General features: G+C 55.5%; 2 protein-coding genes across 2 annotated transcripts in view; both read left to right on the forward strand.

The window, feature by feature from the left end:
* The first annotated feature begins 3,647 nt into the window (after positions 1-3,647).
* On the forward strand, positions 3,648-6,440 carry P2RY6 (pyrimidinergic receptor P2Y6). Its single transcript, XM_007448073.1, has 3 exons — positions 3,648-3,712; positions 4,319-4,380; positions 5,064-6,440. Exon 3 carries the CDS (start codon positions 5,098-5,100, stop codon positions 6,082-6,084), a length of 987 nt encoding a protein of 328 aa, XP_007448135.1. The 5' UTR covers positions 3,648-3,712; positions 4,319-4,380; positions 5,064-5,097; the 3' UTR covers positions 6,085-6,440.
* Positions 6,441-14,055: 7,615 nt separating this feature from the next.
* The window catches only part of ARHGEF17 (Rho guanine nucleotide exchange factor 17), a 59,336-nt gene continuing 47,048 nt past the window's right edge, over positions 14,056-26,343 (forward strand). The window contains exon 1 of the mRNA XM_007448074.1: positions 14,056-17,271. Within this exon, the coding sequence (XP_007448136.1) occupies positions 14,071-17,271 (3,201 nt within the window). The 5' untranslated portion in view covers positions 14,056-14,070. The remainder of the gene's footprint in view (positions 17,272-26,343) is intronic.

The following is a 26,343-nucleotide window of genomic DNA, read 5'->3' on the forward strand; positions in this document are numbered from 1 at the left end:
AGGAGGTCCACACTCTCAGCAGGCACAAGTGACCTCCTAGCACAGCCTTGAATAAGCAGTAGGTGATCAATCCATGCACAACTGACCAAGTGCTTACCAGCAGTTCAAACCTGAATTTTCTCAGTTTGTTCTAAACTTTTGGCCCCGCCTCCGTTCCTCAATCCCCTTGCCTGTAAAATGCGTTTGGGGGTGAGATCGGTGCTTATACCTTACAAGGTAAAAAGAGTCCTCCCTCCCTTTGGCAGGTCACCCTCACAACATACTGGTGGCCAGTATGACCACATTGTACTGAGGGGGGTCAGAGAAGGGGAGGGGATTGTCCAGAGTCACAAAGTGAGTAGGTACCAAGGTAGCACAAGAACCTGGGCCTCAAACTCCCTGGGCAGTGATCTTTTCCTGTACCATTCTGTCTCTATTTGCCTCAGCCACTCCAAATGAAAGCCCACCTCCTCCAGGTCAGCCCCTGAGTACCATCTCCACCACTGGAGCTGCCCCCCTTGGGACAGCAAGGAGCCACATCGCCTCCTCTGGTTGTCCTAACAGCTCTGAGTCCTGGTTCGGTGGTGCGGAGAGGCCTGGGAAGGGCTTGGCACAGGCAGAGAGAATGCACCCGGGTGAGTTCTCAGGCATCACCTCTATCCCCACAACCCACGCCCCTCACTCCCAGGGAGCTCTGGGCCTGCAGTGTCCAAGGGAACAGTGACTGCTAAGTGGGGAAATGTGGGAAGATCGAGCTTGTGGAAAAAAGGAGAGAGGGAAGGAGGGAGGGAGAAGGTGGCTGAATAAGTGAGTGCGTAAGTGGATTGCCACAGAGAAGAATGGACAGGTGGGTGAATGAGCTGTTGAGTGGATGAAGAAAGGAGGGATGGATGGAGGAGTGACTAGGAAAACGGCTCTGGGTATTATAGCTAAAGAGAGACCAACAGTTCTTTAAAAACCAACTACCCATTTGACAGATGGATAGACTGAGAGAGGGCTGAGGAGAGAGGAAGCTGCTGGGTCTGTGGGGCTGGCCTTAGAGCAGCAGCCTCTGGTCCTCCCCCACCTCAATCTGCCTCTTCATCACCCGCTTTCGTCTGCTGGGGTGGGGAGGTTTCCAGGAAGGAGATCTTTTCTCTGCCTCCTCGCTCCTTAGATTCAGTTTCCGCTAGGCTTTGGTGCTGAGGGTGATGCGGCAGCTGGGGGAGGTCCCCGCAGGGGCTATTTCAATCGGAGACAGCCCTGCCGGGAAACAGAGGAAGCTGCCCTGTCGGAGGTGTTACAGCCTGGGCTCAGGGCATGTCTGGCCTCTCCTTGACCTAAAACACTTGGGGCCGCCAAGGCGCTTCAGGGACAGGAGGCTGCATGTAAGTGTTGGCACATCTTGGGGGCCGTGGGCCAGGGTGGGGAGGGGAGGGGGGTAGGCAGGCTGGGTCCAGCGCTGACCTAAAGGAGGTCCACAGATTTGGGAGGTGGGCAGAGAGGAAGGGACTCCACCCAACTGGGGGATCAGAAAAGACAGAAGTAAGATTAGATCTGGAGCTTGATGGACACTTAGGGTTTTGACAAACAGAGATGGCTTAAATGGCATTTTGTGTGACAGGAACAGCAAAAATGGGGAAGCCCGAGAGGAAGTCTGGATCTCTGGCCATGAATGGCCGTGTGGCAGGTCTCGGTGTCTTGAGAACAGTGTGGCAGGAGAGGAAGGGGCAGAGTGAAGTGCCTCATCTGGGGTACATCAGATGAGGCTGGAGGGCTCGGCAGGGAGCTTGACTGTCAGGACAAGAGTTTGAGCTTTTCTTCAAAGGGCAGAGGGATACAGGGAAGGATGTAGTCAGAGCCGCCTGCTAGAAAGCCCTCCACCTCAGGCAGAGCAGCTGGAGCCCAGGAAGAGGCTGGGGTCTGAGCCGGTCCAGGGCACAGGGCCCAGGAGTGAGTGACAGGTGTGAGAACTCGAAGGAGTGTCAGCTGCTGCCCAGAGGCAGGGACCACGCGAGCCCTCCCTGGGACCAGCTCTTGCCGGGAAGTGGGAGAACAGCTCACCACTCCTAGGTCCTCAGAAGGCGAGCGGATCAGGAAGCCAGTGTGACCTTTCCTGGAGCAGACCTGAAGGCTTGCCTGGATCCCCTACAGCAGCCCCTGCCTCCTTCCGAGAGGGCCACTCTCGCCAGGGAGTGCGAGGCAGAAAACTCCTGGAAACTGCAGTCAGTCGCCTGAGGCAGAGGGCTCTCTCTCGGGGTGGTGTCCAAGGGCGACAGACCTCCCCAAAGGGGGGGGCGCTCAGCACAGTTCCTTCCACATGCTCTCCATCCTCACCATAACCTTCTGTCCTAGCGCGCTACTCTCCTCTCAGGCCCTGCCTGCGCCCTCTTCCTCCTCACCTGGGGACACCCCAGGGGGCCTCACACCCCTCTCCATCCATGGAAATCTCCCTCAGCCACCAGGGACTTGCTCCATCCTTCATCCTCCTCTGAAAAGTTTCTTCCATCCCGTGGTTCACACCGGTCTCCCCCCTCAGACTAGCATATGTATATGTATATGAATATGTGTATGTGTATGCATATATCTGTATATGTATCTATCTACATCTACATCTGTACACTATGCCACATGCAGTGAGCAAGCAGTGAGTACCCATTAAATGTCTGGCGTGTGAAAACAAAGAATGAATGCATGAATGAAAGAATGGCTGGAACAAACAAATGAGATGAATGAACTTTCTCTTGCCTGTACTAATCTTGGCTTCTTGGTGACAGTGGGGGGACTGTCGTGCCTCCTCCTCTGGCCTCTACCTCATGCTTAACTGCTTGGCTGGGTGCCCAGCACTCCTAGCACATGCACTGTAGCCCCAGGAAGAATCTTTGATAATTAAAGGTGATGTAGCACGTGGGTTACAGGCTAGAGAGTCCAAACATCATCATTTTGCAGTTGCCCCGAATCTGGGTAAGCTATTTTCATCAAAATCAAATTTTAAGTTGGGAGAAATTAGTTTGAGGAGTTATGTTTTGCTCTAATTAACTTTAAAGAATCTCATAACTTTATTTAGCAGGTATATTCACATTAGGAATAGCTCACCTTGTACCAGGGGGTAAGGGGTGGGGGAGGAATAAATTGGGGGATTGGGATTGACATATACACACTACTACATGTAAAATAGATAACTAATAAGAACCTACTGTATAGCACAGGGAACTCTACTTAATACTCTGTAATGGCCTATATGGGAATAGAATCTAAAAACAGAGTGGATATATGTATATGTACAACTGATTCGCTTTGCTGTACCCCTGAAACTAACACAACATTGTAAATCAACTATACTCCAATTTAAAAAAAGAAAAAATGAATAGCTCACCTTGCCCTGTGCTAGGCACTGATCCTCACAACAGCCCTATGAGGCAGGTACTACATTATCCCCTTTTATAGATGTGGAAGCCGAGGCACGGGGGTTCAGTAACGGGCCTAAGGCCGCACAGCTTACATGTGACAGAGCTGGGATTTGAACATGGGCATCTGGACCAGAGCCCTTATACTCAGCTTCAACCCTCTGTCACCTTCTGAATGCATTTGCAGGACTTCATGTTTTTTTCTGGGCCTCAGTTTTTCCTATCTGTAAAATAGGGAGAGGGGGTGATTTGACTCACTATCCCAAAGGCTTTCCCTTCCAGGACCATTGGATTTAAGTTGTGAATTCTCTCTGGACACCAGTAAATATGGAAATGCCAGTTGGGGGGTGAGTATCAATAAGTCAGACTGATCCCACCAGGGAAACTCTTGAGGCATTTGTGCTGCTGGCTCCCCCAAAACCTAGCTTGAAGGGATGAATGGACAGATAAGGTGTAGGCTACAGTGGCATGGCATGGCATTTATTAAGCACCTACTGAATATCAGGTCTATGACAGTTTTACTGATAAGGACACAGGCCCAGAAAAGGCAAGCAACCTCCCCTTTGTAGAACAGCATAGAAGTAGGGGAGCTAGCATTTGAACCTGGCCTGCCTAGCTCTGAAGCTAGATTTATAACCTCTATTCTTCAAGTCCATGGGTCACACTAAGTTGCCTCCTCTTAGTCAGTCAGTTGGGTTCTGGTTCTGGCTCTGCTTCTAACTCACTAAGATTGAGCGGTCAGTGCCCCTCACTGTGCCTGGATTTCCCTCTCTGTAAAGTAGCTGTGGAATTGGTTGGTCCCTCAGCCGTTTGCCTTCAGGGGAAGCGGTTTTCACTCTTGCCACCAGGGGGCGCTGTGGCCCTAGTGGCTCAGCCAGACACGCCTTTGTAGCCAAAAGTCCCGTGGAAGGATTTAGGGAACTCCTAAATCACCTCCTTCCCCCATTCTACAGATACGAAGACTGCAGCCAAAAGAATGACCATGGCTTTGGAAGGTGGAGTCCAGGCTGAGGAGGTGGGCACTGTCCTTAGCTCAGAAGTGTGGACATTCTACTCATGCTGATTAATTAATTACCAGGGCCTTCCCTGCCCTGGGCCCCAATTTTGGGCTCTCAGACACAGAGAGGCACCAGACCTGGCACTTCTCCTCAGGAGCTTCACAGTCTGTGGGGAAGAGATAGACAAGCAGGCCCACCATGACCACAATCTCCAAACTCCAGGGAGCCCAGGGAAGCCCTGCATAGCATGATTTAGTGCCTCTAACCTCATGACATCCTGACAGGTGGGTACATCAATCCCCCATTTTTCAGATGGGAAAACTGAGACTCAGATAAGGTACATCATATCAGTCGCCCAAGTTCACATAACTAGTAAATAGCAGAGTTGGGATTCAAACCAAAATCTGTCACTCTTCACTTACAGAGGAGACATTTGACTAGGGTTTTGAAGGATGAATAGAAATTCACCAAGAAGGTTGGTAGGAAATGAATATTACAGCAAGAAAGTGAATTGGATTTCTCCCAAGCTTGAGCTTTATTGTATTCCAGGTTTCCTTAAAGTGAGGGTTGTGGAGGGCTTCCGTGGGGTGGTGAGTATCAGAGATGGTTCAGGTGGGGAGGTCAAGGCCCAGAGAGGGACAGGGGCCTACTGGGTGGTCAATGAGTGTAGCCACTGACAGATTGTGTGTTGCTTCCCCAGCATCTCTGGATGTAGGAAGTCCAGTTGAACAGCCATGGAATGGGACAATGACACAGGCCAGGCCCTGGGCTTGCCGCCCACCACCTGCGTCTACCAAGAGAACTTCAAGCGGCTACTGCTGCCCCCCGTGTACTCGGTGGTGCTGGCAGCCGGCCTGCCACTGAACGCCTGCGTCATTGCCCAGATTTGCACATCCCGCCGGGCCCTGACCCGCACGGCTGTGTACACCCTGAACTTGGCCCTGGCGGACCTGCTGTATGCCTGCTCCCTGCCCCTGCTCATCTATAACTATGCCCAAGGTGACCACTGGCCCTTCGGAGACCTCGCCTGCCGCCTGGTCCGCTTCCTCTTCTATGCCAACCTACACGGCAGCATCCTCTTTCTTACCTGCATCAGCTTCCAGCGTTACCTAGGCATCTGCCACCCTCTGGCCCCCTGGCACAAGCGTGGGGGCCGCCGGGCTGCCTGGCTAGTGTGTGGGGCTGTATGGCTGGCCGTGACGACCCAGTGCCTGCCCACAGCCCTCTTTGCTGCCACAGGCATCCAGCGTAACCGCACGGTCTGCTATGACCTGAGCCCACCTGCCCTGGCCACCCACTACATGCCCTATGGCATGGCCCTCACAGTCATCGGCTTCCTGCTGCCCTTTGTTGCCCTGCTGGCCTGCTACTGCTGCCTGGCCCATCGTCTGTGCCGCCGGGACGGCCCAGCAGGGCCTGTGGCCCAGGAGCGGCGTAGCAAGGCAGCCCGCATGGCTGTGGTGGTGGCAGCTGCCTTTGCCATCAGCTTCCTGCCTTTCCACACCACCAAGACAGCCTACCTGGCGGTGCGCTCTACGCCCGGCCTCCCCTGCCCTGTGCTGGAGGCCTTCGCGGCCGCCTACAAGGGCACACGGCCCTTCGCCAGTGCCAACAGCGTGCTGGACCCCATCCTCTTCTACTTCACCCAGAAGAAGTTCCGCCGGCGGCCACAGGAGCTGCTACAGAATCTCACAGCCAAGTGGCAGCGACAGGGTCACTGAGTCCACTGGGGCAGGACATGTGGGGTCTGGGCAACCATTGTGTTTGCCACTGTGGCTGGGGCACCAAAAGCTCCACCAGCCCCAAGCCATGCAGAGAATTAGAGCTTAGCTCAGCGGGGCATAGAGTGAGACCCCCCCCAGACCCCAAAACTTCACCAACAACTATTTATTAAGCCCTTTTTCTGAACCAGGCCCTGTGGGTACAGAGAGAGACAAGCCTGGGCCTGGTTCTCCAGAAGGTCTCAAGAAGCCATGGAGAGTTGGGGAGAGAGTTAAGCTGCTCACAAAAATATAGTACGACATGTACTGTAACTGAGGAGTATGCTGCATTCTTTGGAGTCACCAATAAAGGGAGTAAGAGAAGATGGGAGGGGTAAGTGAGAGCTTCTGGGAAGGGCCATTTGAGCTGGGTTTTGAGGGATGCATATGAGATCTCTGGGGGATGTGCTGTGTTCCATTCATTCATTTGGTCCTCTCTGCTCCTTGTCCTCATCTCCACACACTCCCGCCCCACCCCCGCTCACTACTCCTCCATTCCTTATTCCCTCCTCCCAGATCTCAGTTTTCCTCCTGTGGAACAATGTGGCCAGCCCATGGCTGCTAGTATGCCACACAGACCCAGTACTGGCAGAGCCAGCCATGGCAAAGGGAGTCTTCCACCTTAGAAGGTTAGAGCGGAGAGAGGAAAGGGCAGAGGGACAAGGCAGGGAGGGGAAGGACTGTACAACTTCTTCAGCATTTTTATTTTTGGCCCTGCCTAATCTCCAAGGCTCTTCAGCCAAGGGGACCTTTAGAGAAGGGCTCTGCAGGAGTTAAACTCCACAGTAATGTCTGAGGTGTGCTTGCAGCTGGTAGAGGAAGGGGGAAAACCAGGCCCCAGCCCATCTTGGGAATCCATTGAAAGTGTCCTTGCTGGAGAGGCTGACAATTTGGACAGAAGGCAATTTGATTCTTTGGGTCACATTGAGGTAGATGTGTGGGGACATCAGAAGACAGACTGGTTCTTAGTCCCCATATAGTGCAATGCTGTGCCAAGCAGTCCGGGTGTTATCCATCTTGCATCTGAGACCAGGCTCTTCAGCTGCCTGTCACGGGGGAGTAAGAGCTGGGGGAGCAGAAGGCAGAGGGCCTCTGCCAATGGCCCAGGCTGAGCGCGGCAGCGAGTCCCAGATGCCTGTCCCAGCAGGATGCCAAGAACTGTGACCCCTTGGTTACTTTTCCAAGAGTGGAAATTGTGAGCCGCAGGTAAATTCCATTCCCAGCTTCCCTTGCAAGGCAGAATAGCATAAAGGGTTCAGACCCCAGAGCCAGGTCACTTGGGTGTGTATCCTGGGTCTGTCATTTACTAGCTGTGTTACTCTGGGGAAGTTATTTAACCTCTTCATACCTTAACTTCCATAACTGTAAAGTGGGAGTAATAATGGTACCTATTTTGTAAAGTTGTTGTGAGGATTAAATTAACTAGTATGTGCAAAGCACTTAGAACAATGCCTGGAACATAGTAGGCATGCAATGAATGTTACTGTTATAATGGTTTCGCCTTTTGCTCACACAAGTTCCTCTAGGGTCTGTCTCTAGGAATAGGCATAGGAGGTTTCTAAACAAGGAGCTTTAAGCAGGGTAGATTGCAAGGGTTTTTCTTTCTCCTTTAGCTAGGAGGCAGCTAGTCTTTTAAGAAAAAAAAATTCAGCACACTTTTTTGAGAATAAGAGCCATAATCCATGAGCCCCATCTGTTCCTATAAGAAGGAAAAATCAATTTATTACATGCCAGGACCAGCGAGGGATTCCAAGCACCATTTGGGGGGTCTTGAATTCCTCCTTCCCTTCCGCCTCCTTTTGTTCTTTTCCTCTTCCCCACCGCCCTTCTCCCTTCTCACTTTAACCCAGAGCACTCTCAGTGATGGAGGGGCAGGGCAGGGGTGGGGGGCTTACTCTGGGAAGGTCTGCTTGCTGGCATGGGGACAGAGACGACACAGACAGGGGTGGAGTGCGGTGAGGGGCAGGAGGGACCAAAGGGGTTGCGGAAGACTTCCTGGGGGAAGGAGTGGTACAGCTGGGTCTTAAAGGATAGATGTAATTACACTGAAGGAAAAAGGGTAAGGGTGTTCCCTGGTACAGGGAACAGCACAAACAAAGGCATGGAGGCTGCCTGAGGAAGGATAGGCGGGGCTGTGGCCTGATATGAAGCTGGAGGGTTAGCAGGGCTAGAGAGGAAAAGGCTGCCAGCCAGGGAAGCACTGGCGAGCCACAAGGACAGTAGTGGCCATAGGCCGGGCTCTGTGCATTCTGGGAACCATGCAACGTGTGGTATACTCATTTTCTCATTTAATCCTTAAAATACTTATAATGGGGAAGCTGAGACCCGGATGTGGGAACTGACTTACCAAGGTCACACAGCCTTTCTCTAACCCCAATACTAGATCCTCCCCTGCTTCACCCTCCCTTCCCTCCCCTTTCCTTTCTTCACCTGACTTCCAAGTGCCCACCTGCCCCACCCAGTCCTAGTAACTGGGGACCCCTAGGAAGCTGTGCCAACAACAATGTCAATTCTCTTTTAGTTAGGCACAGTCTCCTAGGATGAAAACTTCATTTCCTAGCCTCTCTTGCAGCTAGGTATGGCCAGATAAATTACTCCTGGTCCATGGGATATAAGCCAAATGCCCTAAGGCAGTTTAATATGGGAGGAGGGAATGTCTTTAAGAGACAGGTGGTGTCTGGCCTCCCTTCCCTCCTTGTTGCTTACATTGTGACGTCACAGCTGGAGCACCATCTTGGAACATGAGAAGCAACTTGCGTTTCTGACCATTCCAGTTTGGGGTCACTTAAATCCAGACTTTTGCATGAGAGAGAAATAAATGTCTACCTTTTTTAAGCCACCAGTTTTTCAGGCCTTTGTTACCCACAGCCAGAGCTAATCCCTTTACTCAGTATGCCTACTGAGATGGCGGACCTTGGTGGAGGCCAGGCAGTGTCATGGACTGGAAGGGGGACAAGGTCCAGCCTGGTGTGGAGGGCTGAGGCCTCCACCTAAGTAGGAGCTAGGAGTCAACAGGGCCTGGAGACACCAGGAAGGCTTCTTAGAAGAGTGGCAAAGCCTGAGGAGTGGTCATCCCACTTTTGGCTTGAAGCTGAGGGAGTGGATGGGCTTCCTGATGAAGAGCGTAAGAAGAGAGGGCCTGGATAGAGTCCTGGGAACTCTAGCATCAGGGCGCTGGGAAGAAGGAGGAGCCAGAGAGGTAGAGGGTCAAAGCCTGGGGTTTCGGAATGATGGTGGCATGATGGCGCAGTGGAGGTAGGTGAGTCAAGGAGCAGCTGGAGGGGAGGAAGTGGAGATGCTGGGTGGGGAAGAAGAGAGAGAGGAAGATTCTAAAGGAGGCCAGGCCCAGGGAAGGAGCTTCCAAGACAGGAAACCAGTGAGTGTTGGCTGCTGGAGGTTGACGACAGGGAGTCAGAGGGGCAGGGCCAAGATGGGGGAGCCAGAGAGTCAGGAACCAGGGTTTGTCTCAGGAGACTTCCATGCCAAGCAGGAAAAGCCCAGGGGCACTGAATCTGTCCTAGTGAGGATGCTGCTGGCTCCTCCTTCCAGCTCAGACCCAGCCCTACCCTCAGAAAGAATCCAAGGGCTGGGTGTGCAGACAAGGAAACAGTTCATCCAGCAAACATTTATTGAGCACCTACTATATGCTAAGCATCATGCTGAGCATTGGGTCCCTGCCCTCAGTGAGCTCCTAGTCTGATGGAGGATGGCAATAATGAAATACACACATACATATCTGGATCATTACAACCATGCAGGAGAGCTCAGAAGAACATAAAGAGGGCCAGGGGACAAGGAAGGTGTCACTAAGGAGAAAAAAAGCTCCTGGAATGGTCAGGGACCAATAGAGGCTGAGGACCAGGGGAGCCTTGACCCAGCTTGAGGTGAAGAGAAGGTTTCTTAGCTGAGGTCTTTGGGCCTCAGTGCAGAAGGGCTGTTTCTGACTCTGACTTTTGAACAAGCCCCCTTCACTTCTCTGAGCCTCTGTTTCCTTACCTGTAAAATAACGTTAATACTACCAGCCCTCCCTATGCCCCCAGAGATATGGAGCATGGAAAAGTTAGGGCATAATTTTCATAAAGTACAAGAGAGTATTATAACCCAAGAGAAGAATGGGCAGGAGACACAAACAGGCACTTCACAGGAAAGGAAACACATCATCAAAAAACATAGAAGAGGTATTCGACCCCAGCTTGACAATGCCTCTCCAACGTTGAACAACAGCATAGCTGTTGCTCCAGCACTTCTGCGCATGTGCACGTGAAGTCATGCACAACACTGAGCTGCACTGTTCACAAGCACGAACAGCTGGAACCGCCCAAATGCCCATCCATGAGAGAGTGGATGAATACACTGTGCTATATTCACACATTGGAATGTTAACACACAGCCAGAATGCACTATACCGACATGCAAAGTGCGTAAATCTTAGCAGTATATTAAGTACAAAGAAATCCCAAAAAATTATACACAGCAAGATGCCCTTTTTATAAAGTTTTAAATAACTAGAATGAAAATATATACTTTGAAGGAATACACAGATGCACTAAAACTATATAAAAAGGAGAGCAAGGGAATGCTGAACACAGGAGGTGATGGAAACCGTGGGTGGCGGGATAGCAGCAGGAGAATGAGTGGTGGGAGAACTATATAATGAGATATAGAACACTGTAAAGGCCCTAGTTGTTTTGTTTTTTGATGGGAATCAAATAACTGGTAAGAATGTGTCATGAACAAAAGGTTACAAATAATCCAATTCTGTGCACTTGAGGCCTAATTATACAGGAAAGGGGACCATCTCGGGTCACTTCTATTTGACTTTGGAACGGAGTTAGGAGCCAGACTCCCCCTAAGACAGCTCCTGTCCAGAGCTCATTGCTTCTTGGAGTCCCCTCACTCATCTTTCTCCCTCGTAAGTGCCTGAGGCCCATCATTGGCCTTGACTATGACCATCACAATCTTCTATCTTCATTTCCCCAAGGGATTCTACAGCACTGATATTGCTGGGTCACCACAACTCACTGGGTAGATGGGTTACTGTTTTCATTCCCCTTTCACAGGTGAGGAGCCTGAGGCCCAAAGGAAAAGAGCAACATGCTGAGGGCCACCTGTCACATCTGTGACGGTGCCTGCATTGGGCCCGGCTTAGTGTTGCTGTCCGCCCTGGCACCCAGTGCTTCCAGACCCCTTCTAGATGAATATTCTGAGGGTTGAAAACACCCAGGCCCTCTCTGTGCCTGGAAGATGACTTTGTCTCATCCTGAATCAGAAGGGGCTGGTGCGGGGAGCACTCATGATGTACTGTAAGCAGCCAAGCCAATCTCTGATTGGGTGAGCTTCCCATTGGGTGGAGGCCCAGCGTAGCTCCTTAAACACCCTCCCTCCCCACCAAGGGGATTCCTGGTCCAAAGGCCCCAAGGAGCCCACCTCAAGGCCAAGCTGCAGGGCGCTGGGAGCCTGTGACCTGAGTCTCTGCTCCTCTCCACCAGCTTCCCCATCTGTGATTTGGGAATAAAAACCTCTATCCTCTATCCCAGAAGTGACGTGAAGACAGAAAATGACCAGGTGTGACAGAGCTTGGAAAATTACCAATTTCAGATGGCAGGGGCCATTGTTATTATTGGGGAGCAGTGACTTCCAGGATGAGGGTCCCCCCCACCATACCAAAACAACCTAGAAGAGACAAGAGTCTGATTTCAAATACAGTCAGAGAGAGGCACCCTTGGGGAAACTTAAACCCACTCCATACTTTTCAGATGAGGCAGCTGAGGCCCAGGGAAGTGCAGGTATTTACCCAAGGTCACACAGCAAGGAAAGGGCAGAGAGACAATAGGCCAGACAGAGCTCTCTTCCTTGCTATCAATTTCCCGTTGAAGAGTGAGCGATACGCTGGCCCCTTTGAGACAGAGAGGAGGTAAGGTTGAGTTGAGGGACTTATTGGAGGCTGGTCTCAACTCAAAGAGGAAGAGCTTTCTCCCTACAGTTATTTCCCACAACCCAAGGGAAGCAGCAAGCAGGGCCCTGGGCTTCTCGCTGAGTCCTCCGTGTCTCATGCGGTAGTCAGGCAATCCCTGAGTGTCTACCTTCCTGCCCTACGCCCAGCCCTGCCTGTTCATCTGGACCGGGGCCTCCTGCATCCAGGGCCTCCTAGCTAATGGGGCTCAGCCACAGTCCTCTTGGGCTAAGGGTAACATGAGTGTCCGCTGTTCCTGGGGAGGCTGATCCCAGGCCCAGGGAGGAGGAGGATACTGCTGGGGGCTCATCAGGGATATGGAACCAGCACAGGCTGTCTGGAGAAGCATGGTGTTTGAAGCTCCTGAAATCTGAATTTGAGTCGTACTAGGAGCTGCCATTTCCTGACTTTGACACTGGTCAGAGCTCTTCTTCATGACCCACAGAGAAGGGGCAATAAGATCTACCTCCAAGGGTGGTGTGAAGCAGTAGAAGGCACCCACACCTTGCCTGGCAGGAGGGCGAATGGGAGTCAGGTAGGAGTGTAGGTTCGGCAGTGGTAAATCGAGGGCGTTCCCGTCAAAGCGCCTTTTGTGTGTGAAGTCGAAGGAAGGGCAGTGCACTTTGCGAAGGGAATAGGTTTGAAACGGCTCCTGAAGGGACTAGTTAACGACTAGAAGGAGGTAAAGGAAGTGAAGTCTTCCCAACTCTCCGGGTTTTTTTGTTTTTTTGGTTTTTCTGTGGCGGGTGCAGCTTTAGTCGTCCAAGGCTCCACGGGGGTGGGCGAATCCGGCCGGTAGACGGCGCTAGAGCCGCGTAACCCCAAAGAGCTGGAGAAGGAGGGGGCGGGGTACAAGGCGCGCGGCTGGAAACGTGGGGGCGTGGTCACAAAGGGTGGGGGCCCCTGGAGCGGCTTGGGGAGGGTGGGGGGACAGTCAGAGCTGGACTGGCCGCAGAGGTGGGAGGGGCGGGGCGTTTGGGGGTGCCAGGGGCTGGACCCGGTCGCAGTTAACAGCGGGATTCGCAGCGAAGGACCTGGTAGGAGGCGTGGCCTGGGCGGGGTGAAGGGGCGGGACAGGGAGCTGCAAGCGCCCGGGTTGGTCTGCGGCGCGCACCGCTCCCCCTGGAGGCGAGTCTCTCGGCTGGGAGAGTGTTTCTGCTTGTACCTGAGTGTCGGTGTTGTGTACGAGAGTTTGTGGGTCCGAGGTTGCCACGTTGGGGTCCCTTGGGCAGGAGGCGTTTCCGCCCGAATGCAGAGGGTGCGCCACCCCGACTGTACGCCTGCGGAGCCGACCACACTCAGAGTTTGCGTGTTGCAGCGAGTGCTGGGGGGATGGGGGTCAGCTCTGCCCGCTGGGCTCCCGAGGGGCTCATCTGGAGGGTCGCTTCAGTCAGCCTGTGCTCAAACAGTCTTATTTCTCCTTCCGCTCCTCCCCGATTCCCTCCCCTCCCCCTCACTCCCGATTCCCAGACTAGAGCGCGCCGGGAGCCCACCCCCTCTTTTGGGCGCGAGGCCCCGCCCCCCACCCCCTTTCCTCCGCCACAAAGTTTATTTGCAACAAAAGGGAGCGAGGAGCAGGCAGCCTAGAGGGAGGAAGCGGGAGCCGGAGCGGGAGCGCGAGGGGAGGCAGGCAGGCCGGCTGGCGGGCGGGCGCAGAGCCGAGGAACGGAGCGCTGGGATCCAGCCAGTACCGGGTCGGGCCGCGATGCTCCGGGTCGCACCGGGCGAGGCGGGGGCTGGGCCCGGGAGTCGACTCTGAGGCGGGAGGGGTCGCGCGGGATGGAGCCGATGCGGCCCGCGGGCGCAGAAACTTGAGCCGCAGCAGATAAACCTGTGCTCCGGTCCCTGCACCCTTTCCCCGCTAGCCGCCTCGCACTGCGGCTGCGGGACCCAGGCCTTCGGACGCCGGTCGCTGCGCTCCTTTGGGGCGGGGGCGCAGGGGGGGTTGGCCGCGGCTCCCCGAGGCCAGCCCCCCCAGAGTGAGTGCCGCCACCATGGCGGACGGGGCGCCCCGGCCCCAGCTTTATCGCAGCGTCTCGTTCAAGCTGCTGGAGCGCTGGAGCGGCGGGCCAGGGCCGAGGGAGGAGGCAACGGACGCCTCCGGGCTGCGGCGCCGCGCCTCGTGCCGGCCGGTCTCGGACGTCGCGGGCCAGCCCTCCCGGCGCGTGTCCAAGCTGGCGTCTGGGCCCCCGGCCGCCCCCGCGCAGCCGCGCCCGCTCCGTAGCCTCTCGCCGTCGGTGCGCCAGCTCTCCAGGCGCTTCGACGCGCAGCATCTGGACGACAACGCCACTGGGGCCCGAGACGGGGGCGTTTCCCCCGGGGCCGCGGAAGAAGCGGCGGAGGGAGCCGCGCGCGGGGCCTGGCCCAGCGTCACCGAGATGCGCAAGCTCTTTGGTGGCCCTGGATCCAGGCGGCCCAGTGCCGACTCTGAGGCTTCGGGGACGCCCAGCCCCGACGGTGCCGCGTGGGAGCCCACGACCCGGGAACCCCGGCAGCCACCGACGCCACCTCCTCGGACGTGCTTCCCCCTGGCGGGCCTGCGTTCGGCGCGGCCGCTGCCGGGCCCAGGGACCGAGGGGAGGAGGCAGCAACAGCAGCAGCAGCAACTGGAGCGAGCGCAGCGTCCGGCGGATGGTTTACATTCTTGGCATAGCTTCTCCCAACCGCAGGCCTGGGCCCGGGCCTCCCGCTCCTCCTCCTCCTGCATCGTTTCCTCCTATCCTGTCAGCAGCAGTCGGACTGCCAGCTCCAGCGAGGAGGAAGAGGAGGGCCCGCCGCCGCCGCAGTCCGGGGCGCAGAGTCCGGCCTACCACGGCGGCCACTCCTCAGGTAGTGACGAGGACCAAGACAGTGAGGGCGGCCACTGCTGGGGAGGGAGGCCGGGGCCCAGGCCTAGAAGCTCCCTCTTGGATAAGGACTGTAGGCCGGACAGTTATGGGTTAAATCTGGGCAGCATGGACTCGGCAAGGGGAGCCAGGAGCCCCGATCCCCCAACATCTCCAAGAGCCCCTAGGGAGGAAGGACCCCAGGAGTGTGGTACTGGCTCTCCTCCTTGTGGACCAGGTCCCCAAGAAGGACTTCGGCCCTTGTCAGACACTGTGGGGGGAACTTTCCGCGTGGCCAAGGTGAGCTTTCCCACGTACCTGGCCAGCCCAGCAGGCTCCCGTGGTAGCAGCCGTTATTCCAGCACAGAGACTCTCAAAGAAGAGGACCTGTGGGCTAGCCGGGGCTCTGGGAGCTGGGGCGTGTATCGCTCCCCTAGCTTTGGAGCTGGGGAAGGGCTTCCAAGGCCCCAGGCTCGAACCCGCACCAAGGGACCTGTGGGCACCACGAGAGCGTTGAGGGATGGAGGATTGGAGCTGGACAAGAGCCGGCAACGGAAGTCCTTGTCGAATCCAGATATTGCCTCAGAGACCCTGACACTACTCAGTTTCCTGCGTTCAGACCTTTCAGAGCTGAGGGTCCGAAAGCCTGGTGGGCGACATGAGGACCTTGGGAGCGGCCCTTTAGATGGCAGAGATTCGCCATCAGCAGGTGGCTCTGTGGGGCAACTTGAGCCCATGCCCTCCCCAGCCCCAGCATCATCTGGCACCCGCCCCACACTGAAGGACTTGACAGCCACCCTTCGAAGGGCAAAGTCATTTACCTGCTCTGAGAAGCCCATGGCCCGCCGCCTACTCCGCACCAGTGCCCTGAAGCCCAGCTCATCTGAACTCCTGCTGGCAGGCCCAGGTGCCGAGGAGGATCCACTGCCCCTCGTCGTCCAGGATCAGTATGTTCAAGAGGCCCGTCAGGTTTTTGAGAAGATCCAGCGCATGGGTGCCCAGGAGGATGATGGAAGTGATGTCCTCCCTGGAAGTCCTGACTGGGCAGGAGACGTGATCCGAGGGCAGCGGTCCCAGGAAGAGCTCTCCGGCCCTGAGTCTAGTCTGACAGATGAGGGCATTGGGGCAGACCCTGAGCCTCCTGTTTCAGCATTTTGCAGCCTGGATACCGCAGGGGTGTGGCGACCCCTTTCTTCATCCTCAGCCCAGACCAACCACCATGGCCCTGGGGCTGAAGACAGTCTGGGAGGGTGGGCCCTGGTGTCCTCTGATACCCCTCCCACACCAGGTGCCCTCCGCCGGAGACGCAAAGCCCCGCCTTCAGGCCCTGGTGGGACTGAACTGAGCAATGGGGAGGCAGGTGAGGCCTACCGATCTCTGAGTGACCCAATTCCACAGCGCCACCGGGCTGCCACCTCTGAGGAGCCCTCTGGGTTCTCTGTGGATAGCAACCTCCTGGGCTCGCTGAGCCCCAAGACAGGGCTTCCGGCAGCCCCAGCTGTGGACGAGGGCTTGACCAGCGGCCACAGTGACTGGTCTGTGGGCAGTGAAGAGAGCAAGGGATACCAAGAGGTTATTCAGAGCATTGTTCAGGGCCCTGGTGCCTTAGGGTATGTGGTCGATGACAGGGTTGCTGGCAAAGCCCCCAAGAAGAAATCTCTGAGTGACCCCAGCCGCCGTGGGGAGCTGGCTGGGCCTGGATTCGAGGGCCCTGGAGGGGAGCCCATCAGAGAGGTCGAGCCCATGCTGCCTCCGTCCAGCAGTGAGCCCATCCTCACAGAGCGGCGGGCAGAACCAGAAGAGCCCAGTCCTGCCAGGGGCCGGGCACAGTCTGAGAGGGCCCTACCTGAGGCCCCGCCTGCTTCCTCCACTGCCCACCATGACTTCCACCTTGACCCAAAACTGGCTGATGTTCTGTCCCCACGGCTCATCCGCCGTGGGTCCAAGAAGCGCCCAGCTCGGAGCAGTCATCAGGAGCTACCGAGAGAGGAGGGCATTCAGGACCAGGCTGGCAGCGTGTCTTGGGCCCGACCCTCCCCCAAACACGTTCGTCATGCCAGTGTGCCCTCCACCTTCACGCCTATCATGGTGCCTGAGCCACCGACTTCCGTTGGCCCCCCTGTGGCTGTACCAGAGCCCATGGGCTTCCCTGCCCGAGCCCACCCCACGTTGCAGGCACCATCTCTTGAGGACGTCACTAAGCAGTACGTGCTGACCCTCCACTCCAGTGAGGTCCCTGCCCCAGTGCCAGTGGATATGCCCTGCTTGACTCCGACTGCACCGCCCTCTGCCGAGGCCAAGCCCCCTGAGACGGTCCGGGCTCCAGGTGAGCCTGCTCCAGCCAGCAAGTGCTGCAGCAAGCCACAAGTGGTGAGTCTTTGTGGGGGGCCTTTGGGGTGGAGACGAAGGAGGGCCAGGGACAGTGACTTATGCAGGAGTCTCTTGAGTGTGCTCACTGGGCAGGTGCCCGGGTCTGAGGGAGATTCTCTGGTTCTGGAAGTGCCCAGACAGTTTTAAGAGTGTTAATGACACAAGGCTCCTGTCTTCTCAGGCCCCAGAGGCTTCAGGCTTCAGCTGGTACTAATGTCAGAGGTTCTTATCTGCTCTAAGGTATTCTGGGTGATCATTACAAAGGGTTCTAATCAGGTCCTTTAGATGTTTTTCAGGGACTGGTTTTAAAGATTCCTGTCTGGTTCTTTGTTATCAATATATAAGGAGATGTGAGGGTGATGGAACTTTCTCAAGAGCCTTGCTGCCTTATTGGCTAAACCCCTTGTAGGATGTTTGGCTCAGGGGCCCACAGTTGACATGGGTTTGCCATTACTCATGTGGCTTTCCCGTGTCAGATCAAAATCTGGATCTGAACCTGGGCCTGGGAGAATTGGAGAGGTACAAGACATTACTTTATGGAGTAGTGGAGAGGGCTCCATAAAGTACATTGGCAGCCCTGGCTATTCTATGTGACTCAACCTCCCCATCTGTAAAAACAGAGGGGTTGTGGACAAGGTGGTGCCTATATCTCCTTCCAGCTGTGCTGTACAGGTTTGTGGGGAGTCCATGGGTTGGAATTGGGACACTCTTTGGGCCTGAAATCTGCTAAAGCCTCCTCCAGTTAGAATGGGTACCTCTAAGGGAGGGCAGGGTCAGGGAGGAGCTGCTGAAGTTCAGCAGAGAGGGGCCTTGAGAGAGGTTGGGAGTGGTTCTGGCCCCCACAGGCAGGGCTGCCTCTCTGGGTCAGGATGGGGGCGCTGGTCCCCCATCCTGCCGGCTTGCATCTTCTCCCCACCCCACCCCCTTCCTGGTGACTCTGAGATGCTTCCTCCTTCCCCCAGGCCCCGGGGGACTCAATCTCGGGGAGAGGCTCTCGGCCTCCACTTCTTCTGGCTTCAGCTGTCCCTGGAGTTTGGGCTGTGGGTTCAGATGGGTTCTCGGCAGTGTGGTGCCGTGGCATCCCAGCTGGAAGCTAGATTTGAGGCTCTGGATTTTGGGCTTAGAGTGGAGATGGCCTGGGGTTATTTCAGCCATGGCCTGTGCTCCCACTGTGTTCCCTGCCAGAGTGAGGTGCCTGGAAACCCTAACCCTGGACTACTTTGGTTACTGCCGGTTCTCAGTGCCCTCACGGCCCCTCTAAACCCTCTCTGTTTCTCTGTGCTGTCTCTAGTTCCCCGGTCCTGGCTCTGGTGTCTCTCACAGAGGCTGCAGAGTCAGTAGGCAGGGAGTGGGGAGAGGGGACATTTTGGACCTGTCCTTCTTTCTGAGAGCCTGGTAGGGCGGCTCAGGTGCCCCTAACTCCAGTGCCAGTTGTCTTTGGAATGTGGGGGTGGGGGAGGGTGACAGCAGGGGCAGCTCCTGCCAGGGGCCCCATCCCCAGGTGCTTTTCCCTTATAATTATCTCCTCTGGGAGAGAGCAGGGGTGAACCAAGGGACTGGGGGAGACTGGGGGGAGGGGGACTGTTCCTAAGAAGAGGCATTGAGACCCAGAGAGGAGGTGGGAGTTTTTGCAGAATTGGCTCCTGGTCTACTCTCATTGTCTCCGCGTCCCACGTGGTCCTCAGAGATCACGTGGGACAGGGAGGTCAGCCCTGCCACCCCAGCTGCCCCTAGGGGTTGTGAGGTGGGACATACCTGCCCATAACACAGGTTTCTTCCTGCCCTCAGTGGAGGCTCTCTCCAGCCTCCGAGCCTTTGCTCACTCCAGTCCTCCTATCTGTCCAGGCCCAGCTCGCTATCCCCTCTTACCCCTTAGGGGAGAGAACTGGTGAGTCTGTCATTGAAAGAACAGGATTTGAGCCCTGGCTCCAGATCCTTGTGTGGCCTAGGATCAGTCACATCCCTGCTTTATGCCTCACCTTCCCCTTCTGTAAAATGGGGTTAATGGTCTCTGCCTGGCAGGCTTGTGTACTGTGAGTGGGTGGTGTGATCATGCCCTCCCTGGGGGCAGGGTCCACTGCCTCAGCTGCTTCTCAGTGAGCAGCCTTGGCCCCTCCTCCCTGCCCCCTACTGATTTCTGAGCACAGGGCTGGGCATTCTGGGCCTCAGTATAACCTGGTGGACTTCAGTCAGCTCAGAAGAGAGTCACCATCCCCTAATTCCCCACCCACTCATAAAGCCTGGAAGTTCTTCCTTCTGCTAGCCTGAATCCCTCCTGCTGTCTGTCCCTTTCTTTCTGGCTCCAGGAGGATGGGGAGCAGCTGTCCAGCCCTCCTTCTGGACTTCACGGAGGAGACAATGTTCCCTTGTTTCGGGCCCAGGGCTCCAGTCACGCTCCCTGGCCGGTGGGTGGAGATGGTGTGGTGTGGGCTCCAGAATAAGAAGGGAAGAGTCTGTCACGCTTTGCTGATGAGGCAGAAGCCAGTGTGAGCCCAGCCAGGGGGCTGGCAGGAAAGGCCCCGGGGACAGAGGGGGTCCCTGACCCACCCCTGGGCTGCAGGAAGCCCCTCAAAGTCAGGTCTCTCCCACCCCAAAATCTGTATTTGCCCTCTGTGTGGTGCTGCCTCTCTTTTGGGAGCAGGAAGCCTGGTTCCAGACCTGGCTTAGCCTCTGACTTGCCCTGAGACCTGGACAGAGTCATCTTGGGCCTCGGTTTTCCCATCTGTACAGTGGGTGGTCTTTGCCTGGTCATTGAAGCTCTGTAGCAGAGACTCAGCCTGCAGGGTGGTCAAGGGAAACAGGAGGAGTCGGGGTATGGCCGGAAGGGAGAGAAAGGCAGCTCTATGCATCAGCTGTAAGAACCTAGGAGACCAGGCAATGAGGGATAACTCATGGTCGCTTTCTGTGAACGGATGTGCTAGGCGGAGGAGGCCCAGTTGTGGAGCCTCCCTGCCCTGCTCCCTCCCACAGCCCTTGTCACTTCCACTTAGGCCCACCGTGGCCTGGATGATCAGCGACTCTTCATCCCAAGGCTTCCCATCCTGCCCTAAAGTACAGTCTCATGATCTAACCTTCTGCCCTCAGGTACCTGATACCCGTTTGACAGAAGTGACAACTCTAGTCCAGAAATAGGAAGTGACTTATGTCTCAGAATCAGATGGATGGACTCAGAGAACTTTAGCATATTGAAATAGCAGTAAGAGTGGCTAACATTTATTAAGTGCTTACTATATGCCAGACACTCTGAGTGTTTCATTCTTCAAAAATGAAAGCTGTGAGAATCTCACAAGACTGAATTCTTAGAACTGCAGACTCAGATTCCCACTGAATCCTAGAATGTCATTGTCTTAGAGTTGAAGAGGCCCAAAGGGTCCCTGTTTCTTGGTGGAATTGGCCTCCCATCTGAGTAATGGGGCAGGGTCAGGGGGCATTGGGGGCATCACCTGCACACCCCTGTCTGAACACTTTCATGGTAGTTATTTAATTCACTGGAGCCCATGTTTGCGGTGGGAAGAACTTCAAGACTCAGAAAGGAGAATGCCGACTTCAAGGTCCCAAAGTATGGCAGGGCACAGCGAGGTCCATGCACCACCCTGACGTTGCCCCCGCCCCCTGCCCCCAGCAGACATGGCTCCCATCCCCAGCTTGCCCAGCCAGCTCCCTGCCTTGCAGAGGAATGCCAGGCTGCAGCTCTTTGTCACCTTTCTTCACTCTGTCTCCTTGGCAGGGAACCCACAGGGGTGGGAATTCTCTCCTTTCCCTCCTTGGCTCTTTGCTATGATTTTTCCATGGAAACTGGTTCTGGGAGAGGAGGCGATTAGGACATTTGGAATTCTGAGTGGTACCAAATATCTATAATTAAATGTCTTGTCACCCAGCAGGAGGAGGGTGGGAGGGGGAGGACAGGCACAGGGCCGTCCCTTTCCTCCGTTTATTCCCTGCCACCACCCACTCCTTCCTAAGCGCCCTGGGCTACTGGGGGAGTGTGGCCCAGGAATGGGTTGTCCTCCCCTCACCACAGGGAAGAGTTGGGGGATGGACCAGAGTTGAGTCTGACATTTTCCAGCCCCACATTTCCAGGACCAGCTGGGTTTGGGAGGCCATGAGGCTGCTGCTAATCCTGTCCCCAGGGGGCTCCCAGTGTAGGAACTTGCCCCTCCTGCTTCCTTCCCGCCCATCTGTGATCTTTCAGGCTGCACATGCTGCCCCGAAGTGGGGTGGAGGCATCCCCAGGCTGCCTGGGGAGCCGAAACACTCAAGAGAATTGAGGATCTCTTAGCAGCCTGGAAGGGGCTGTAGGATGTTGAGGGAGTGGCCTGGGGGCTGGCCCGAGAGGCTTCCTGAAGGAGCCTCTGTCTGGAGCTTGGCTTTGAAAACTGGGAGAATTTGAATATCCAGAGAAGAGAGGGTGGGGTTCTAGGATGAGGGCATAGCATGGGCAGAGGCTGGTAGGTGGGAAAGAATATGTTAAGTTGTGTGCCCTAGGAGTTTGTTTCAGAGACTTGGGTGAGCCTTGATAAGGCAATGCATTCGTCCATTTAGCAAATACTTACTGAACCCCTAGACACTCAGGCACTCTCCGAGGCCCTGGGAGCTTCCAGACTAGTGAGGATACCTATCTGTAAATGGATACATTGTGCTACAGGGAGAGATGGGGGCTGGCTGGGGAACAAAAGAAACCAGGATAAGGGACTAGAGAATGACAGGGAGAGGGTACTCTATTAGATTAAGAGATCTGAGAAAGTCTCTCTGAGGACGGGAGATTAGACCAGAGGCCTGGAGGGAGCAAGACAGGTGGCTATCTGTGAGGTGAAGAGAGGAACAGCAAGTGCAAAGGCCTTGAGGCAGAAGTCAAGAAGACTGTGTGGATGGAGTTAAGTAGGCGATGAGGTCAGAATTAAGGGAGGGTGGAAATGGGTTGGGACCAGATGAGGTAGATTTCATAAACCAATAGGAGGTCTTTCGTGTTTACTTGAGGTGAGTTGGGGCAGGCACTGTTGCAAGGTTCTGAGTAGAGCAGTGACCTAATCTGACTTAGGCTTTCACAAGTCTGCTCTGGCTACTCTGTGGGGGTAGATTGCAGAGGCCATGGGGGGCGGGGGCGGGAGGATCAGGGAGGCTGATCAGGAGGCCGCTGGAATAATCTGGACAAGAGATGATGGTGGCTTGGGCTGGGGCAGAGGCAGTAGGGTGGTGGGTTTCTGCTGCAGCCCAGAGGGCTTTGTGAGGGCCTGGACTCCAGCATTCAAGGTGAACAAAGAGCTACTACAGCTCCTATGCCTGGGCAGTGTGTGATGGGTCACTGAGAGTGAGAAGGGGCGATTGACAAAACCCCCAGGGTAGACTGGAGCTTTACGCTGCACTAGCTGCCCCCTGCAGACCTCTGTTGGTGTGACTCAAAGGCTAGGACATTGGAGGTTCCCAGGGCCCCAGTGAGGCAAGTGACAGTGCCTTATCCCACTGGTGTCTCCTCCACAGCCACTATGACACCAGTCAGCTCCAGCTTGCATGTTACCTGAGACAGGGAGCTCACACCACCCAAAGGCAACCCTGCCCCTCCCATCTGGTCCTCTAGCTAGGTGGGCATCCCAGTATACGGATGAAGCAGGCCCAGAGCGGACGGAGGCTTACCCAAGGCCCTATGTCTCAAGTATGGAATTTGGCCCAAGGTGTCCTGACTCCTAGGCCATACATTGTCCCCGCAGAGTTCCCACTGAGCAGAGTTGGCAGGGATGCTGGTAGTAGGGCGGGGGAAGGGGGAGCCTATGTTTCCCAGAAAGGCTCACAGCTCTGGCGTACTTATTGGGAAATGTGCCCAGGCAGCCTGGCGCCTTGCTGGCAGGCCCTGAGATGGGGGCCCTGGGTCCCCTGGGAAGCAGGAGCTTATTAGAGACATGCCCCCCCCACGGGAGTTGATACTTAATGCAATGCCCCCACCGTTACCCACCCCCAGGCCTCTGAGGCATTCCAGGGGTGGACAGAGGCAGAGGAAGACTGCCAGGCTGCCGCGCTCTGAGCTGTGAGTGGGCCCCAGCCCATGACATGCTCAGGATATCTGAGCCCCCCTCCAGTAGCTGTGGGGCTCACAAGGGATGACTTGGTATGACACATGGAGGTCTGCACTAGGGGTCAGGAGATGTAGGTTCCAGCCTTAGCCTCTCCATTTTCCTGCTGTGCGGCCTTAAGTAAGACCCTTCCCCTCTCAGAGCCATGGATTCCTCCATGTTCTTGGGCACCAGGAAAAACCTCCTCTCCTGCTAGGAGAGGCAACAGCTGTCCTTAGTAGGATCCCAACTTGTAGACTGAAGTGCCGGTGTGGGGCTCACAGCCCCCTTAGGCCACTGAGGAGACTGAGGCTCAGAGTGGGGCTGGGACTCACCCAGGCCTGGCCCCCAGGGCCCTTTTCCCTACGACCAGCTGCTGCTCTGCACCCCTCCACACACATAGAGGGGGGCCTCTCCCCACACTTGTGAGCTGTGGGGCTCACTCTGGAGCCTGTGCACAGAAGTGTTGATGCTGCCGCTGCTGGGATGTTAACACTTCCTCTGGGGCTTGGGGAAGTCACGGGGCTCTGAGACACTCCCTGGGCAGGGAGAGAGGGAGAGGGGAGTCTCCAGAGGTACCTGAGGTGGGAGGCACACGAGCTAATACCAGGGTCTAGGCTGGCAGATAGGTGGTGTATTAGTTTCCTATTGCTGCTGTAGCAAATTGTAATGCTTAGTGACTTAATACAAATGTTATCTTACAGTGCTGGAGGTCAGAAAAAATGGGTTTCACTGGGATAAGCTTAAGATGTTAGCAGGGCTGCATTCCTCCGGAGGCTTTAGGGGAAAACCCGTTTCCTTGCCTTTTCCAGGTCTGGTGGCTGCTGGCACTTCTTGGCCCCTGGCCCCTTCCTCCATTCTCAAAGCCGGCAGTATAGCATCTTCAGATCTCTCTCTCACTCTAAACCAAACCTCCTGCCTCCCTTTTATAAGGACCCTTGTGATTACCCTAGGCCCACTTGAATCATCCAGGATAATCTTCCCATCTCAAAATCTTTACTCACATCTGCAAAGTCCTTTTTGCCATGTAGGATAACATATTCACAGATGTATTAGGATGTGGACGTCTTTGGGGGCCATTATTCTGCCTGTGACAGGGGAGCAGAGTGGTCGGGCTGTCGGCTCCTGGAAGCCAGAGCCCAGGGTAGTTGCTGGCACAGGGTAGAGCTGGTGGACGCAGGCCCACTGCTCTTATCCTGCATTCATTTCTTTCCCTGATCATTTGTCATTTTCTCATTCATTCAGCAATTGTTGAGCCCCTTGATGGGCAATAAGGGCACACAGGGAAAGCTTGGACATCATCCCTGCTTGTCAGGAGTTCTCAGCAAGGGTCTTAGCCCTGTGATGTGGGTGGGGTCCAGAGGGTGGCCGAGCCCTGCTCTGGTGGGAGAGGGACAGAAGAGCCAATCGGTTCCCTGTGGGTGGGCTTGGCCTCTAGGGTGGCTGGCTAAAAATTGGGATAAAGCAGCTCCCAGTTGGCAGGAGAGTTTAGAGCCAGGGCAAAGAGAGAAGAGGGGGATCTAGGGTAGGGGTGGGAATCACATCTCTGCTGGGCTGGCCCGGGCTGACTCGGGGCAGATGGCGAGGAGCTCCCTATTCCCATGTGCTGGGAGCTCCATGTTGGGGATCGGCGACCCTGGTGCTGGGTTGGACCAGAGGGCCTGTCAGGTCCCTTCACGCCCCGAGGGGCCGAGATGCTGCCCAGGAAGTGGCACCTGAAGGATGGCGCGTGGAGGGTAAGGAGCATGGTCTGCGTCCCTTCTCTTCTCAGGCTGGCTTTGGGACCCAGGGCAAGTATTTACAGACCCCTCTGAATCCATAAAATGGGTGCATTACCCCTTTACTCCGCCAAGGATTACTATCAAGATTAAATGAAATAATGCCAAGGGTTTCCTCAAGAAATGTTAGTTCCTCCCCCATGACTAAGATGCTAAGATGTGGGCTTCCCTGGTGGAGCAGTGGTTGGGGGTCCGCCTGCCGATGCAGGGGACGCGGGTTCGTGCCCTGGTCCGGGAAGACCCCACGTGCCACGGAGCGGCTGGGCCCGTGAGCCATGGCTGCTGAGCCTGCGCGTCCGGAGCCTGTGCTCCGCAACGGGAGGGGCCACAGCAGCGAGAGGCCCGGGTACCGCCAAAAAAAAAAAAAAAAAAAAAAAAAAAAAAAAAAAAAAAAAAAAGATGCTAAGATGTTAGGATTCTAAGATTCTACGAGAAATTGATTCCAAGTTGCTCAGATTCTCGTTATCTCTTTGCAGCCATGAAGCAGGACAAAGCTCTGGACAGGAGGGCTGGTGGGGTCCTGGCTACATCTGTAGGGTTGGTGGCCCAGCAGCCTGGGCCTTTGGAGGTGGGCGGAGGGAGAGGGACTGGGCAGTGAAGTGGAGCCAAATGTCCACTGACCTTTTGCCTCTCTCCAGCTCCCGCTCCCATTTTGTTACCACCAGCTCCAGCCTGCGAGCAGAGCAGAGTCAAAGCCCCAGACCCACTGGAACCAGCCTGTGAAGTGGGTCTCAGTCCCCTCTGCTTACCATTTTGAGCTGAGAGCCCCTCTAAAGCAGGGAGTCTGCGGTCTGTGTGCCCTGGGCTTTGGGGTCAGACTAAAAGGGTTGATAAGGGTTGACCTCTCTGACCGGACTCTTGACTCACAGCTGGGTGGTATCTGACAAGTCATTGCATCTCAGCTCTGAGCCTCAGTTTCCTGCTCTGCAAAGTGAGGATGCTATGGAGTTACCGTGAGGGCCGAAGAGAATACTTTCGGAACCCTCAGCCCATGACCCCAGGTCTGGAAGCTCTCGGCATTGTGGCCATTTTAAGGTGTGCGCTTTTGAGATTGCCAGTTCAGAGTGTAGAATCTCGTGGCTTCAAGATGAAGGAGTCTGAGTTTTTCTCCAGAAGGCTTCCTCTTAACTTGATTTTGTTCGTTCACTTGAGATCATTACTTCTTGGTTCTGAGATTCTGGGGCTGGGGAGAGGCGGGGCAAGTCCTGGGCCAATGGGAGGGCAGTTGGGGGACTGTGATGGCGGGGGGG

Source organism: Lipotes vexillifer, unplaced genomic scaffold, assembly GCF_000442215.2.
Source record: "Lipotes vexillifer unplaced genomic scaffold, Lipotes_vexillifer_v1.1 scaffold640, whole genome shotgun sequence".
NCBI lineage: Eukaryota > Metazoa > Chordata > Mammalia > Artiodactyla > Lipotidae > Lipotes > Lipotes vexillifer.

Excerpts from the sequence above, each read along its gene's own strand:
- P2RY6 (XM_007448073.1), top strand. The coding sequence starts at position 5,098 with ATGGAATGGGACAATGACACAGGCCAGGCCCTGGGCTTGCCGCCCACC.